General features: G+C 32.9%; 1 protein-coding gene across 1 annotated transcript; it reads right to left on the bottom strand.

Annotated features, from left to right (window-relative positions):
* Window positions 1–5,833: 5,833 nt before the first annotated feature.
* LOC128200161 (uncharacterized) lies at window positions 5,834–8,643 on the bottom strand. Its single transcript, XM_052892615.1, has 2 exons — window positions 8,492–8,643; window positions 5,834–7,967 (listed from the first exon to the last, which is right to left on the bottom strand). Exon 2 carries the CDS (start codon window positions 7,960–7,962, stop codon window positions 6,091–6,093), a length of 1,872 nt encoding a protein of 623 aa, XP_052748575.1. The 5' UTR covers window positions 7,963–7,967; window positions 8,492–8,643; the 3' UTR covers window positions 5,834–6,090.
* Window positions 8,644–18,043: the final 9,400 nt, after the last annotated feature.

Consider the following 18,043-nt stretch of genomic DNA (forward strand, 5'->3'; position numbering starts at 1 on the left):
ATGGAGAATAGTTTAACTTAATAGTAGATACATTATTATCTATCTATGTAATAAAGGGGTTAGTTGATATAAATGTGTAAGTATCCCACATGCATAATTATGATGAGATTAATTATTGATATATTGATAACTATAACTCATCATTTGTATATGCATTAAACATTTCCGAACGCAATATCCTTCTATAGGATCTTGATTCTATAGAATATCTAAGGAGGGTCCTTTCCTATCCATATTCACTATCAAATCTGGGATCACATTGGGGAATAAATGGAGAAAATCAGTCTGTAATCCAATTATGCATCGAGCTGATCAAGATCCGCCAAGATCACGAAAAATCTCTGCCAGTTGTGAATTATTCAAATATTCGCGATCTCCGCGCAACATACAGTGATACTTAAGCAAATCAACAAAAGTGTTGGATAAATTTGTGGATAGAACAGAATGCGTACAAAACGTGTAGGTCACACGCGGGGACTACGTAAACCAGGTTAAAGAAAATTCATGTATAGTAAATTTCTAGAAAATCTATAATATCTTATAGGAAGGTAAATATCTAATGTAATTTTGCAATAAGAAATATTCTTATTTGTGGGTACACTGATCTAAACAGCCTGATCGGAACTGCAACGGATGAATTTTCATAAGTTCATTGAGATATAGAAAAGCATGAAAGCAAGCTCCTTAGTTATAAAAGATAATAATTTTGGAAGATTTCTGGAGAAATGCCGACAGAAAGTGGTACTTCTATTGGCTGAACAACCTGCAGTAGTAATTTTGTTGCAGCACAATACAATATAGCAACGCAACCATATTGCTATGTTGTCTTGGCATAGAATGAGCCACCCCTTCCTTCTTGTAGGTGTCGTTAGAAGCGACTAACGACTAAGGGAACTTAATATTCGAGGGGTGGGTAGCAGCGTCCCTCCTAAAACATTGTCAAAATCTCCTGCAGTTGCCAACCCACCTGCTTAGCGTGACAACTACTGGAAAAACCCTCAATAAGAGAAAACCTATATTTAGAAGTGAATAGTTAATGGCTAATATGATGATGGTGATGATAATGATAATGACAACCATCCTTTTCATATCAATGTCCTTGAAAATAATAAATGCTCTAATGCTTCTTAAACTCTGATAGAAGTAAATTTAAAAGGCAATGAGCCAAAAGATACATACCTCCCATTTCTACTTCATTTTTCTCAGCCTACAATCAATTTTTATGAAACCTAAACGTCTACCAGCTATACTTAACGATCCACCATGTAAATGGATTGTAAAATTTATATAATGCTATATTCACGACACAACTATAGACATGAACATAAAATTTATGACAAGTATTCGAGCAAAAACGTTAGCTCATAGCACAACAATTTTAACAACTTAAACTTAGGGTGTTTACACGTAAATACACAACTTTTATAGATCCTAAGTGCATGCTAGTCCAGCATTAGGGTATTTTATATATCATTTTAGACTATAATACAACTTCACTATATTTTATATTTCGATTTTTCATAGTATATAACTAGAAATTCGTGTTTTGCAAAAATTACCACCTAACAATTTATGTTCTTATCTTTATATTAAATTATTAGAGTGAATAACAAAATTTACTTTTACATATTTACTACACAAAATATTACTTAAAATAATTAAATTCCACTGTATTAACAATAATAAATTTATGAATGAATTATGTCAGAATTTATTGCTTTAGATTTGCAATTTTAATTAATGATAATTGAATTTATAATTTAATAAATCGATAACTTAATTACTATTGTCGACATACTTATAACTTGACAGCTTCAAAGTACAAGACATACCATAAAAAATATATTCCCTTCAATAATTTATGACTATCGTACGAATACATTACAAAATACAAGAAGATAATTAATAATCTAATATTAACATTTCAAATTATAGTCGTGAAGCATGTTTATTTATTTAAAACTAGCTTTTATATGCTACTTACTACTTTTACTTTTTTACTTCTTCGTAATAGAGATATGTACACTGATTGGAATAAAGTAGCCTATGTTCTTCTCCATTCATCTATCAAATTTCATAGTGACTGGTTAATCCGTTGGCACAAGCCAAGAAGTAACAAATAAACAAGCTCACTTGCACGTTTATAATAAATAAAGATTTTAAATTATTTTTATAGTTCCGTATTATATCCACTGATTTGAAAAGTCGAGAGTAATTTTAAAAACGGTGGTTTTGTGTAATTCAGCAGAGGCAGGGCGGGTGCAGTATCGATTTAAGAGACGTTTATCGCTCCACATCCCTTCTCGGTGCTCACTAACACAAACACACCGTACTGTGTACTTACTCACATGTACTACAGGCAAGAATGGCTCGAGAACTCACTTTGGCGGGATAAAAAATGTTGAAAGGTAAAAATCGGAACCTATTTCATCTAATAATAGATCTTTAAAACTACCTAATTCTTCTTGAATACTAAATGCTATGTTTTGGTAATCGCGCCTTTATTTATGCTAGGAATATTCCTAACCCGACCAATTGAAAATTCTAAACTACAACTTAAGATGAACAAAAAATTATGTTCAAAATTTAATTTGAAAAACTATTTGGAACTCATTGTTATCTATGAACTTACCTAGTATTATTGAAAAATGTAAGTAAACCGATACTAAAAATATCATCATATCAGTCTTTAACTGTCCACTGCTGTACATAAGCCTCCCCCTTGGAGAGTTTTGCAAGTAGTTGCCACGCTTGACAGACGAATTGGCAACCGCAGTCAGGTTTTAGAGATGTTTTAAGTGGAATGCTGCTGCTCATCCCTCGCCCTCCCTTAGTCGGCTTTTACGACACCCACGGAAAAAGAAGGGATGGCCTATTCTATATTGGGCTATACGGCTAAAAATATGGATTACTAAATTCAATTTCTAATGTTTAAAATAATACATTTATGATAGAAAATACATATATATATATATATATATTTAACTTTGCTAAAAAAAAGAAATAAATTAGTAAAGTACTTTGCCAAGTTAGACGTTGTTAGACTCTTCTTATTTCTGGAAATGGTTTAGCATATTCTCAGAACTAAAATATGGTGTTCATAAGTCCTTAGGATTTATTTTATTTTATGATATTCAGTTGTTTTTTTGTTTTTTAAGCCCGTATGCTAACTGTTGGACAAGGTTGATGTTTATGTAAACAAAATTAAAAATCAATTATTTATCACAATAAATTACTAACATGTCAATAAAGCAACAGTTACCTATTAATATAATTTCCATAGATTAAAATAAAAAAACATTTGGAAACACAATGAAACGAAGTGAATACGATTGAATTAGTAATGATTTTCCTGAGTAAGGAAACTATAAATAAATACATTATTATTCAATGACCTGTAAAATAAATGTACAAATTGATTAATGGTAAATTTATTATTGCTTAATTGAAGTGTTGCATTGTTTTAATTCATTCGGCTAGTTAGTATCTATGTATTTGTAATCTATTAATATTTATCATAAGTTGTATCAATTAGAATTAAATTACATCATTATAGTTTTTATACATTAAAAATATCTCTCTGCTCTCTCAAATAAAAAACGTAATAAAAAATTTAAACAAAATTAATAGAATGTACCTATCTATAATATGTATTTAATCTCATTATTTTTAAGTACCTATAGGTATAGAAGTTTAATTAATAAAAAAATATATAAATATTAAACAAGTAATGTATTAAAAAAATTTATTTGTAAAATTTATCGCACGAGACATAAGTCTAATGCAGGCACGAACTGAATTTCGGAACGCATCTGCATAGTTCCCTGCGGTCCAAAGCGACTTTTGACCGGTAGCGTTTCGAGTATGGTTTGCGACTGCGCGAAAACTTGCTAATAGCCACATTGATTTTGCAGATAGAAGCCAGGTCGGAGCAAACCTACCTCTCGTTCCGGGATACTATCACAACCATGCCAAAATGATGCAAATGCTGCCCACTGAAGAATCGCTTTATAGGTTATCAACCCAGTCGCTTGCCGCCGCGCAATGCAAAACGCGCAACTTTTTATTATAGTACTGTTAACAACGGTGTGTTTTACTCGGTACGAGGCCATAGGTTACGGGTAGGTACCTATAACAATAACTATATATTATTATTACATGTTCGTTTCAACTGAAGCTACCGTTCGTACTTTACGCTCAATGACGACGAATTGCAATTGAGAAAGTAAATCGTTATTATATAGCAAAATGGAAATATTACTGTCCTCGGTCGATTGAGTTTCATACGGGAAATAAGAAAATAGAAAGAAGTGGTATTCCCTTTTCCTTAGGTCTATTGTCTTTATTTTATATCCCTTACCTATTAAACGAGTAATTTTCTAAAATGCCCTAAAAGTATACTTTCCAAATTCTTTCACATAACCCATAGTTTACGGGAATGGTAATTGAATTCAATGGGAATATATTCAACACGTAATGAAATAGATACTATGAAACTGTATATGCATTAAAGGCTATTGATTTCTAAACGACATATTCACTGCACGTAACATTTAAACAAACTAAATTAGAGACACCTCCCGCGGGTGTTGTGAACCTCATAAATTTGTAGCAATTTAATTGGATCGTGTTACGTAGCAGATCGTTGGACTTAGAGCCGCGAGCAATATCGGGCGTTATTCGTACGCTTAACTATCCGGCGCGAGTTACGACTAGCCAGCTCGTTTGTCCGACCCGGCGGGTATGTTCTAACGTTCCACCCTACTGGCAAGTTATAGATACATATAGAATACAATAGAAAATATTTATTGGCCTCAAAATAATGTCACAAACAGTAAATACATGACCATAATTATAACAATTAAAAAAATCTACTAAAAGGCTCTTATCTCAGTATTAAACCATCAAACGCGGGCACTTAGTGGGAGATGAGGTTGTTGATAATGGGGATTAGCAGCCCCCTTACTAACAATACCTTGACAGGTCGATCTTCTCGCAGTTCTCTCTGTAAACCATCGTGTTCTAAGAGAATTCATCACAATGGACTAATGATCTGCTTTTTCATTCTCACTTATCATCCTTCACTAGTTTTTGGCCAGCTTATACCGTTAACGCATATATTTTATCATTTAGTTAAAAAGAATAACGGACATATTACCCACTGGTGATAGCACTGCATTCAGATATAATGTAATATATCTTTTTCATAATGTTTACTGTAAGATACACCTATAACCTTTATGGTAAACATTTACAGTCTATAGATCTGCCACCTAAGCAACAAAGGATTTTATCGAGAGAAACGTGACAGCAACCATTTTATTTTTACATGCAATACAAAAATAACGTAAATACGTTTCTCAGTTGTTTAAAGCGGTCTAAATCATTTCTATTGAGAGACTCTAGCAGTCCATATATAGTTAGTCTATATTCAGGTAGTTTAAATAAACATATGTATTACATCTTTCTTTGTTTAGTTACAAATTCCAATAAAGAACTTTTAGATGACAGTGCACTTATAGGTAAGAAATTCCTACGTAGGCAACTACCTACGTTATTTTCTTTGTATGTTCGTTACTTGACTCTTAGTCATAACGATTGAAACAATCAACATGATATTGTTATGTATTCTGTAATTTAGACTTTAAAAGCATTGTAACAGATTAACATTACGGCGATAAACTAAAGCTAATTAAATACAACACCTCCTTAATTCTAATCAATAGAACAAATCAATTAAAATACATGTCTCTCTTCCCTTTTTACCGTACAAACAATACCTATTATTCTATCTATATTTACACATAGTCTATAGTATTACAGTGATGACTAGAGATGGGCAATCCACCTGGGTGGGTTTAAAGTCTGGTGGGTAAAAACCGGGTGTTTTGGGTTTATTGGGTTTAAACCCCATAAACACCCAAATTTTTGGGTGTTTATGATTTTGTACTTCATCATCGTCATCTCAGCCGCAAGACGTCCACTATACTGGACATAGACAATATTATTATGCAGCCTACAGAATAAAAAACTTTTAATTTGATTTTGAGTTTATTAAGAAAGAGATGAAAGTAAAATGTAAAACTACAGTCAATCACTGTCAGATTCAGAGTTATTACAAGCGATGAATTGTATAGGTTCGATAGGCTCTATTTCGTCTAAACTGTTATGTTCATTTACTTGCTCAATGAAAGCTTCTAAGGTATTTTCTTCATTAAACTGAATGTCCTCGCATTCAGCTTTATGTTTAAGATTCCAGTTATAACAAATGAATGAAATTTTTTCAGTTCTTTCAGTTGTAAGTCGATTTCTTTTGTTATTATGTATGTAGCCTTGGATACTAAAGGAACGCTCAGTGGCTGCCGAAGTACAGGGAGCTGATAGAATACGAATCGCTACTTTGCTTAACTCAGTGGAACCACAAATACCTTTCCACCATATTAGGGGCTCAATGCTATCTAATGAGCTCCATACAAATCCTCTGGCCCAAAAGTTTTCTTTAGCTTTATAACACGCCAAATCTGCCATTACATTTGACAAACTTAAGTGTTGGCTTAAATTGTAGATAAACTCCATACCCTTAAGTTCTTCCTCTTGAGTAAGTTCGACTCCTAGAGTCCTGGGGTCTAGAATATATGCTGCAAAATGTATTGGCCTCATTGCCATATTGCATCTTGAAGATACTGATGTTAGAATCTGCTGTTTGCTTTCTTCGCTCAATGTCGAAATCTCATTTAATGCAAAACGTATCTTAGCTTGTACATCTCTAAATGTAATGTATGTGCGATGCAAACGATTCTGGTCGCTCTCTAAGTAAAATATGCTTTCAGTGACTGGTTCCAAAATACTTATACATTCCCCTGTCTTCGTCCAGAAATCATCACTTAGAATTAAATCTTTAATATCTCTTGAAATTACCACATCTTCTCTAACTGTTAATATTTGCAAAGCTATCTTATTTGCTTTCAAACTTTTTAACGAAGTAACATGACTTCCCCATCTTGTAGCACAAGGCAATTTTAGTGTTTGTGTAGAATCTTCACCCTGCCTTGATTTTATCAACAAGGAACTTAATCGTTGACTCCTTTTAACAGTTTTTATTATATTTATGGCTTGCATAATAAACACAGTTACTTCTTGTATCTTTACAATATCTTGGCACAACAAGTTAAGGATATGTGCACAGCAACCGAGAGGAACAACATGTGGATATTTGAGTTTTGTTAATTCGAATGCCTTTTGTATATTTCTAGCGTTATCGCCAATAAGTACAAGAAACTTATTTGCTCCATACACTTTCATTACTTTTTCAACTTCTTGGCTAAGGTATTCACTAGTGTGAGGATTACTTTCTGTATTCAAACTTTTAACGTATGCAGGTTGAGGTTTTGATATAAGAAAGTTTATTATTCCTTCATTTCTTAAATTAGACCAGCCATCGCACTGAAGGTGTAAGTAACTACAAGCATTTAGTTCCTCATTTAACTCAAAACGCATTTCTCTATATATTTTATCTAAGTATTTTGTCGCTAAAGCTTTACGTGAAGGTATTTTAAATTTTGGTTGCAATTTTTCGAAAAATTGTATCCATAAAGGATGTTGCACCATCGATAATGGCGTCCCTGTTACAAATATAGCTCTCGCTAATTCTGTTTTTATATGATCATCGGTGTCTTGAAACTCAGCATTTATTGTAGTGTTAGCAGACGACGAGGGGCTTATAAAAGAATCATTTGTCTCTATCTCTGACAGTCCAGACATTTTGGTTTTGGACGAGCTATCTTTTATAAGTTTCATAGAGTCTTTTAATGTTTCTGGAGATTTTGGACAAGTGATAAGATGTTGAAGCATTTTGGCAGCATTACTGAATTTGTAGACCTTATTACAAAGCTTGCAAGAAACAGACTTGTTTGGTAAAGTACGGTAGTGCTCCCATATGCGTAAATCTTTAGGTCTCCCCATTGAACCTAAAAAAATGAACGATGATTAGTTGGTCTGACGAAAATTCAACAATAGAGTGCCTATTTTTTTACAATGATTATTTCTTGTTATTTACAATAAATTTATTAAAAAAATAATAAAATAAATACAAAAAACCTTTGTAAAATTACATCTCCTCGGAGGATTAAACGCAGACGCTAGTTTATTATCGTATTGTTCTGTATTTTTCTCAGCAACTTCTTTAATTCGATTAGGTACTTACGCATATTATGTTAAAAATAAATATCTAGTACACATCTTAGGCTATCCACCATTATTATCCAATGACGACTCTCAGCTAACTATGCACTATCATCCAAAATAAACGTGTATGGAAAATTTTATCCCAGTCGGTTGAGGATTGAGGATAATTGCATCAACATACGAACATACCTACATACTTTTATTTACATAACGCAAGCTAAATAAAAGCTTGTAATAATACATCTAATTTTAAGTTAAAATTGTTAAGTGATCATGATATAATTGTATCATTCAAAAATCCACTTACCTTTAATTATTTCTTGTTAAGTATAAATATTATTTCAAATCTGCTCCCTTAATATGCACTTTTTTACTGCTTTTCCTACCTAACACGTTACCAGGAAGTCACGTTACCAGAGTCAGAGTAATAGTGAACACGTTTGACAGTGATTGTCGTCGCCTCATATTCAGCGTCGACGAATAGGGAATCCCCAGTCATAATGTATTGCATGCGTGGCGGTCTTACTTCAAATCCATAAACAAAGAGATAATTACAGAACTCGATACTAGATGGCGCTGTTTTTGTTTGAAGAAAGTTTGCGGGCTAAAATACATAGAATTTCATCAATGACTTCCACAAAGAACAACATTTCTGTTTTTTCTAAGTCCGTATCTCTTCCGTATATTTCATAAGATATAAGCTTGGGCTACATTGTTATGCAACGTGATTTTGTCGCTGTCTTGCTAGCAGGGTTGACAGATATACGATTTAAATCGTACTCATACTATTATTTGTCTATTTTTTAATGTACGATCGTAAAGATTATGATCGTAATTCGCACAAAAACATACGACTTTTTGGTTACCTGGCAACATTTTTATTATGAAACGAACATGCTCACATCATCAGTCACATGCAACAATTTATTGGGGATTTCCCCTTCACATCTGGCAGTCCTGCTTGCTAGAATATAGGTAAGTCAGCCACAGTTACTGACGATCGATATTTAAAGGGTATTGTTTTTGTGCTAAATATTTCATAAAAACGTTATTTAATACTTTGTGGATTATTAATTTAGTTGATAATCACTGGAAGTAAAATGGATGCTAATTTGAGAGATCAAGATCTTCGTATAAAACAGTTAATAAAAGAAAATCTACGTAAGTACTCTTTTTATACCTAGGTAGGTAAGGTATAATAAACACAAAAGGTACTTAGATCGCGTGTGTTCGAAGCATTTATTCTAATAAATTTAATTTAAAATTGTAGAAAGAAAAAAATGTCTGCCAAGCCGTAGCCGAAGCCGATCTCCAAATATATTTGGCGATAGTGAGACCCAGTGTCCAGATGATTTACCCAGCGTCGTCGCAACAAAGAAAAAAACGAGGATAAAGTAAAAGAAAATTTACTGAAAGAAGAAACAAACTGTTCTAAATGCTTAATTTATGGAGAAGAGGATAAAAGAAATGAGTATTTCGGACTGTTAGTGGCTCAAGAATTTAAATATATACGGCCATGTGTGCGAACGAGGTGTTATGAAGAAATTTTAAAGTATCTACGGGAAGCAAAAGGCCAACATGTTGATCAACTGCAACATGAAAACACTGAAAATTAATTACTTTCATTTTATTATATATAGATTTTTAAAATTTCCTGAAATATTATTAGTTAACGTTTTATTTAATATTGTAGAATTGATCAATACAATTTATAAAAATAATTTATTGGTATTACTTACATATTTTCAAAAAAATACGTAAAAACCTATTTTTTTGGGTGATTATGGGAGTTTATGGGTGTTTATTGGGTTTTTACCAAAGCACCGGGTTTAAACCCGGTGCTTTGCCCATCTGTAGTGATGACACGTTAACTCTTCCGTGACAAATTTATTAGCTATACAATTTTCAATCGCGTAGCTGTGTACTTGCTTTTATTAATACCTACATATCTTATATCTAATACTCGTGTTTGACAACACTTTCACGCGAAACCGACCACAGACAAAAGCTCGTATATTGAACTAACGTTGTCGATGACACTGAATGCACTGGTGAAACTACAAAAAAAACTTATTTCCATTGAATTAAAATTTACTATAGCAAGTCATATCAACACACGTAAACACTCCCTTTGAATTCACACGGCCATATTAATAGGACCTCTTGCATAATGCTTTGATTCTCCCAATTCGTCTGTTAAACAACCCTTGAGAAGGGCAAGGGAGGTTTTGTTCGTTGGTTTCAGGCAGGTGGATGTGTGTGTAGGGTGAAGTGTAGTACAGGTAGGGTTATAAATGTGTGAGAGTTTGGTGCACCGCCTAATATCTGCGTAGCTATAGAACAGGGGTATACTCGTTTAGAAAAACATTAATAAACCACAAAATAAATTACCTAAATAATGTAACTTAAATTTTTTATGTGATTTGTTTTTTAATTTTCCGTAATTTTTATATGTAGCTACAAGAATTTTTTATCAGCTGTCGATTCATTTAATTATATTACCAGCTTATTGCCACTTCAGCTTGTTGATTCTTCGAAACGTTTTACTTTTCGCTCTATTTTTAAACATTTTTTTATATATAATTTCCGGTAACCTATTTTATGAAAAATAAGTCTCACCTTACAAACCAGAGTAGCATTTAATATCCTACCGCTGGACGATGACTGATTATTAATTTATGTAAAAATTATGAACAAGTGCAAGCAATATAACATTAGAAAAATATTCTATATAATAATTATTTTACCGGCTATTACTTGTTTCGAACTTAATGGAGTTCTTATTCATAAGAGCTCCATTGAGTCCGCTCCATCGCTCCTACTAATTACGAAATCAATCTAGCAACCACGTAGTTAATAAGTGAGTAAAGCGATGCAAAATTATAGATAATTTAGTATGACTTAGGAGAGTTATTATTTGACAAAATACGTAACATATTTTATATGAAACCAGAGCCTCAATCTGTGGACTTCAGCCCTTAACTAGTAAGTACTAAAATGTTCTCTATTTATAAATATTAATTATTATAAAAGTGAATACAAATGCTAGTACCTATGCACTTCATAATTTTGTAAAATATACCTACTGACTACGAAGAGAATTAATAATATTATATTCCCAATGTGATTATTACCCCAAAACACTTTTCGTTGATATTATACAAAGCGAGGGTCCGTTCATCGAACGAGGTTCCAACTCGGAAACGAAACGTCGTATTGTAATCCAACTTCAACTCTACTATCGCCACTTTTGCCTCCCAAATATTTCCAATTCGTTTTTACTACTAAACGTCGTAACATACCTTTTCCGCTTTTCTACTTACGTCCTTTTACTTTCAGCTTAATATGAAATTTCTTCACATGTTACCAAAAGAGCGTAAGTCATATTTTCACCAGAGCTCTTACGGCTTTTTACCACTGTGCGTATACAGTCTTATCTCGCCTGTAGCAAGGTGATTTACTATAATTAGAAAGATAGCGGTAGATGCCTTTTGTTATAATTTTCCAGGCTGGCTCACGAGCGTTTTCCCGCGCAAACTCATGAAAATGGCGGCCATTTTGTAATGTGCCTTGTTTTTTGATAAGGGTATTAAAATAATGGCGTATTCGGACGGTTCTTTACTTTACTATGGCGCACTTGTGTAGGTGTTTATGTTTGTATAAGTACGTGAGCTTACATTTTAAATGCAAATTGGAAGAGTTGCTAATGAAATTTAATAATATGAAACTTAACAATATCTACCTATCCTTCGTTAGCTTTGTAATATCTGTTCATTTAATTAATTTCATCGTATTATCGAGTTTTTCACAGTCTGAGTTTTAGTACGTTTTTGTTTTCTACTGATTAATTATTAAGTAACTATACTTCACAAAAAATGTAATTAGGTATACAAAATTAAATAGAAATTAGTTAATTTTGTATACTACCGCTATTAGTGACATACTGAATTCATATTTCTATATTTTTTATTATTAATCATATTAAATAATGAACGATACAATAAAATAATGGAATGTAATAGAAATGTAGCATTTTAAACATTTTTAATACACTTTTTAAGAGTACTTCTAATTAGTAATTTAAAAAAAATTGGCAAAAAATATCGTAGAAAAATATTATATAATAAAATATGGGTATTATGTATAGATTAAGAACTATAGAGCGTACACTTATAATAAAAAAACTTCCATGCACATTATAGTATTTCGTCTTATTCTTCAATATGACTAAATATTGATATTTATCTATAACTAACAATGAATGAATTGCAATGCCTTTCAAGTCTCAATGAAACTGAGAACTTTCGACACTTTCCACTACACCAGTCATAACATTAATATATTTTTATCCGAGCAATTTATAATACTAAATATATATGTATGTGACATAATTTTCCTAATTATGTAGGTTTTTGGAAATAAATAAATTTTCCTGTAGCATATTCCAGTTTAAACTTGCTAAGTTCGCGAACGACTTCTACAATAATCCTAGATTATGTAAAAATACTATTCTTTTTTCTAGTTATCTCCAGGTTTCTTAATAACGTCTTTATTCAATCTTCCTGTGTTTAGATTTTCTAACATAAATTCATCGTCATGTTCATATCAGCCGTTAACTGCCCATTGCTGAACATATCCCTATAAGGTGGAGGGGAGATTGTCAGTAGTTGCAGTACTTAGCAGGTGGGTTGGCAACTGGCTATGCTTGTGGTCATGTTGTAAGAGGGACGCTGCTGCCCATCCCTCGAGCATAAAGTCCCCTTAGTTGCCTCTTACGACACCCCTAAAAAAGGAAGGGGTGAACGAGCCCCTCCTTTCTGTGGGTCGATCTGATGGAGTATATCGCTAGCAGTGGGGTTTCTAATCCCCATTGGTAACAATCGTTTATCCCCCCATGCAATATATAATGTATGTACCACTAAAAGCTCTCCACAAGAATAGATTTAAAATGTGTTCTACTACAATTGTGTACAGACCATTCTGACTGGGGGAAAGGGATTGTTAGTAATAAAGACTGAGAATCCCATTGCTAGCAATATATCCAACCAGGTCGACCTCCTCGCGGTTCTCCCTGGAAACTATCATGACTAATTCCTGATGAATTCATCATGATGGGCTAACTGGCCTGTTTTCATTCTCATCTTTCACCCTTCACTGGTGCTCCGCCAGCGTATCCCGCTAGCGTAGGCGAGGTTACCATACCATTTTCACCCTTAAAAAAAAGACCATTCTGACTAGAAGATTGTATTTACGAAACATATCATATCAAAGTATATAATATAAATTGTCAGTTTACCTTCCCCACAGTTTTCTCTGAGAACGACCATGATTAATTCTTAGTGAATTCGCTACGATGTGTCAACTGAAGTCACTTCATAATCATCATTTTATCCTCCAAAAGTCATCTTTCCATCATTTCAGCCGTTATCTTTCTACTGCTAAACATAGCCCTCCCCCATAGATTCGAGGAACAGTTTACTATTGGGGGTTTTTAAAAGTAATTAACAGACGGTATAGCAACCGCAGTTAGGCTTTAGTGACGACGAGGGACGCTGCTACCCATCCCTCGACTCACCTCTTACGACACCCAAGGGAAAGGAAGGGATGGCCTATTGTGCTTATATCACTAGCATATTGTGGGAGTGGTATAAGCCTCTAACATACTGAACAAATGTTCAGCAGCAGACAGTTGACAGCTGATTTAATAATAAGAATAAAAGCTCTTGTTTAAAGAATAAAATAATTGATTTTTAACCGTAAAAACCATAGCAACAATTTACAATACTGTGATTGGTAAAGCCATTTCTACCCATCATCATAACAAGGTTATACACATTAAATGTGTTTGATTACGTTTTATATTCGTAATAATTATTATTTATTACTGTTATGTTACTCTTTTATATTCTCATCTATAGCCACTCATATTACAAATCACAAAAAAATCACAAATTAAGAAAAAATGTTCCATAATAAGAAATAGTCGGTTATGTTTCTATTCAATATCTTATAGGGCAATAGCCGCCCTTCTATTACCATAATATAGAAGGGACACTAGAATGGATAAAATTCAATCCTTTTCCTCATAAGTCCATGTGATTTTTTCTGCAAGAACAAATACTTTGCAATTTTCTTAAAGATTAATATAATTTGCAGACCTAAAATAAATTAATAAACGATTATTACATAGTATTTTCATATGCTTTAAGTATCCTTAGAATTTAAATAGGTATCTTTGATTTACGGAATGTTTTTTTCTAAATCTGGACTAAATTAATCGATATTTAAAATTAATAATTTTATATTAATTTAAAATAAATTAGTAATTTTATAATTCGGTATACGTGAAGACGAATTAAAAATGACAATGTTTTATTATTTCTCTCCAGTAGATTGCATTAAGTGGTGAATAAAATACATATAATATAACAGAACAAGAGAATGAAGATGATGAATACGGATGATAATATCTTACGGAACGAGATACTTTGTACCAATAGCAGTGTAATATTTAAAGGCATTTTTTAATGGATGAAACTGGAAAGTAACCCCTTCTGCACTATCAGTATATACGTATACAGTATAGGTATACATGAGGATAAATTCAAGTCAGTTGGCGCACTGAGACGAATTCGAAAAGAATTAACGCTACGATGGTTTCCAGGAGAAACGGCGTAGAGGTCAATAAGGTATGTTGCTAGCAGGGAGGCTGTTAGACTTTATTTTTAAAAATCCCTATCCCCTCTATTTAAAAGTTTGTTATAATAAGTAAAAAAGTAAAAAAAAAAAATTATTTATTAAGTAAAAAATAAAGCGATAGATACGCTTCATCTATTAGGAGGTACTATCAACAACAGGCACGGATTACTACATTGAGGATCTTTTTATATGCAGTCAAGTACCTGCTTTTGTAATAAAATATATTTTGTAAATAAATACAGTGTACACTAATGTTTTTTTTTTTAGAAAAATATCACTCACTACTCGACAAACTTTGTCTCTCATTGACTGTCAGTTCTTCGAGCTTCATCGACGTGTTGCCCGTTCAGCTTGATTATCGTTATCGTATGTAGTATTTTTTTTTGTTTTGACTTTTGGGTTTTGACTCTTTTGCATATTTTCTAATTATTTCAGATTCTATTTACAGCAAAACTGCGAGTGTAACCCTTTCCACAGCTCGCTGAGTACCTAGAAGCTTCTTCATACGAATGCCGGTATAAGACCACGTTTTGATTCTGTAAATCACAACTGTCAACACACAAAGGTATTTCATATGCCAAAATATGGCGCAGTTTTCTGAAATTGAATTTAATTACAATACTAAAAACTTCCTATAGAATAATTATTCTATATATTGTATTTTTTTTTTGCAATTAGCATGCACACAGCGTTATTATTTGAAATAGTACCTACCTTGTACCCCTATTCATATTCTCATTACAATTTAAGCAACGAAAAGCCAGGACAATAATCATACACGTTTCTTCAAATAGTCTCCCAAATGTATGGATATTACTGGAGTTATGGTGTTTTTGTGTCACCCAAGTATTAATACTGCTATAATATGTACACCGCCATTTTCTGGCGGGTAACGATGTAACAGACGCCATTACTGAAAATTCAGGAACACGACTTCGTAGAGTTAACACGTATTTTCGTTTCGTCAATGTTTTTCGTGTTTAATTTTAGTGAAATTCTCTTGCGGCATGAAACAGGGTCTTGTCATACTAATAACATCAAATGAGGTGGAATAAGTAAAATTAGAAGCAGGTATAGGTAAAAAGTTTTTAGATTTATTTAGATTTTATTGCACATTTAGTAGGCACGCATTCATTTTGTTAACTAGTAGAAAATTATATTTAGCTTTTTGCCCGCTACTTTGTATTGCTACTTCGTATGCCTGGATTTCAGATGTACCAAAATCAATATAATCGCTTGTCGTATGGCATATAGCACAGAGTGGGCTACCTCTTCTTACCCCGTGGGAATCGTAAGAAACGACTAAAGGAATTTAACAGTCGTAAGATGGGCAGTAGCGTCCCTCTTATAACATCACCAAAGCTTAGGTAACTGCGGTTGCCAATCCGCCTGCCAAGCATGGCAACTACTGGCACACGCTCCCTTATGGGGGAGGCCTATGTTCAGCAATAATGATGATGATGATGAAACTCAATTAAATAGACCTCTTCTAAATGGCGGGCGTACAAAGATAAAACGTACACCAGTTAGTTTTAATCTTTCGCGTTGTTGACACATATTTGAAATACACTGTCGGGACTTAACGCGACGCGGTTACAGGTAAGATTGAAGACAATAAACCATTCTTAACCTACATAAAACTCTACCAGTGCATTTTTTTTTTATTTAAATATGATACATAAGTATATTGTGACATGCAAGACAATTTCTAGGACATCTTACAACATTTTACAAGGCAATGTTTTTAATTATGACATTCATTTACACCTTATAATTAAGACTTATAAATAAACATAATAAATATAATATAGCTCTTCATAAATATAATATAGCTACATAGATATTGGTATTATAATTATCCCACAATATATAATTATCACACAACCGCTGTTTTGTTCAACTCTGTGTTTGTTTTGTATCAACTTCCAGCAGCAGTATTTCTAAACCTATACGATATCATAACGTTCAAGAAAAGAGCGTATTCCTTTTTAAAAGGCCGGCAGCATACTTGCATTGCTTTTGTTGTTGTGGGTGATCAAAGACGGCGGTAGTCAGTGTGTTATAAAAAAATGCAAGTTGCATGGTGTACGAATAAAAAGGCTACAACTAAACCTAATATCATCGTATCGATTTATAATATTCATTTTAATTCTACATAGGTAGTCACTAAAAACGGTTTTAATTTTATAAAACGAACCTCATATAGGTAAATATATCGGGGTCGACTGCATATACGATAAGGAACATGCTGTGACGTCAACACACCGTAACGTCTTTTATTCAATTGCACGGAAAATCGCTGGGATTTCAGCGGCCCACCCTTCCACTACTATTACCCGTTCTTATCCATTCAACACGTATTTAGATATGAGCAAGCGAGACAAAAGCAAAGTAATGGTAATTGAGGGTAATATGGAATAGTTCCAGTCTAGACTGGGATAGTTGTAAGTTGCGAATTACAGGCGTGACGCGACACTGCTTAAAATATATTGTAATTGCTGTTTATACTCGCGCTTGCTTAAATTTATATGCGGAAGGGATAGCTGGATTTTAGACGCATTTGCCAACTTGGATTTCTTAATTCTGCAAATGATGAAAGTAATAAGATAAATCTTCAGATCTTATTTTTCTTTTAAAGACGGATTTAGTTTTTTATGCGTGGATTAGAACGGATTCGGTCTGCTTATTCTTGAAGTGGCCACTGTGAAGTATCTACTCGTATTTAAGTAAACATATTTTTTTGACTTTATTATTACTACATAACTACTACATTTCGTCCATCCTTCCTGGTAGGTCGGGTGAATGAATTATCACATATAACCGTTTGTAGTCATATCAATAATCTATTTACTAGATATTCATACGAGTATATATATATATTTATATATATATATATATATATATATATATATATATATATATATATATATATATATATATATATACTACGAACCAGTTGCTAGAAACATACCTCATCACATCAACCTTCATGTGATCACCTGAAACGTGAAACTATCATGGTTAATTTCTCATGTTTCCAACTTTATCCATCACATCACTAATACTTCACTAACGTAAACCGATAGCGCAGATGGGTTTACCATTAAATTATACAAAAACTAGATCTCAATACCATGATCTTGTATCGTTAGATTTAAAA

This window comes from Galleria mellonella, unplaced genomic scaffold (assembly GCF_026898425.1).
Source record: "Galleria mellonella isolate WM207_F2 unplaced genomic scaffold, CSIRO_AGI_GalMel_v1 utg159, whole genome shotgun sequence".
In the NCBI taxonomy this organism is placed as follows: domain Eukaryota; kingdom Metazoa; phylum Arthropoda; class Insecta; order Lepidoptera; family Pyralidae; genus Galleria; species Galleria mellonella.

Bases quoted from the DNA above. Each gene is read 5' to 3' on its own strand.
- LOC128200161 (XM_052892615.1), bottom strand. From the start codon at position 7,962: ATGGGGAGACCTAAAGATTTACGCATATGGGAGCACTACCGTACTTTA.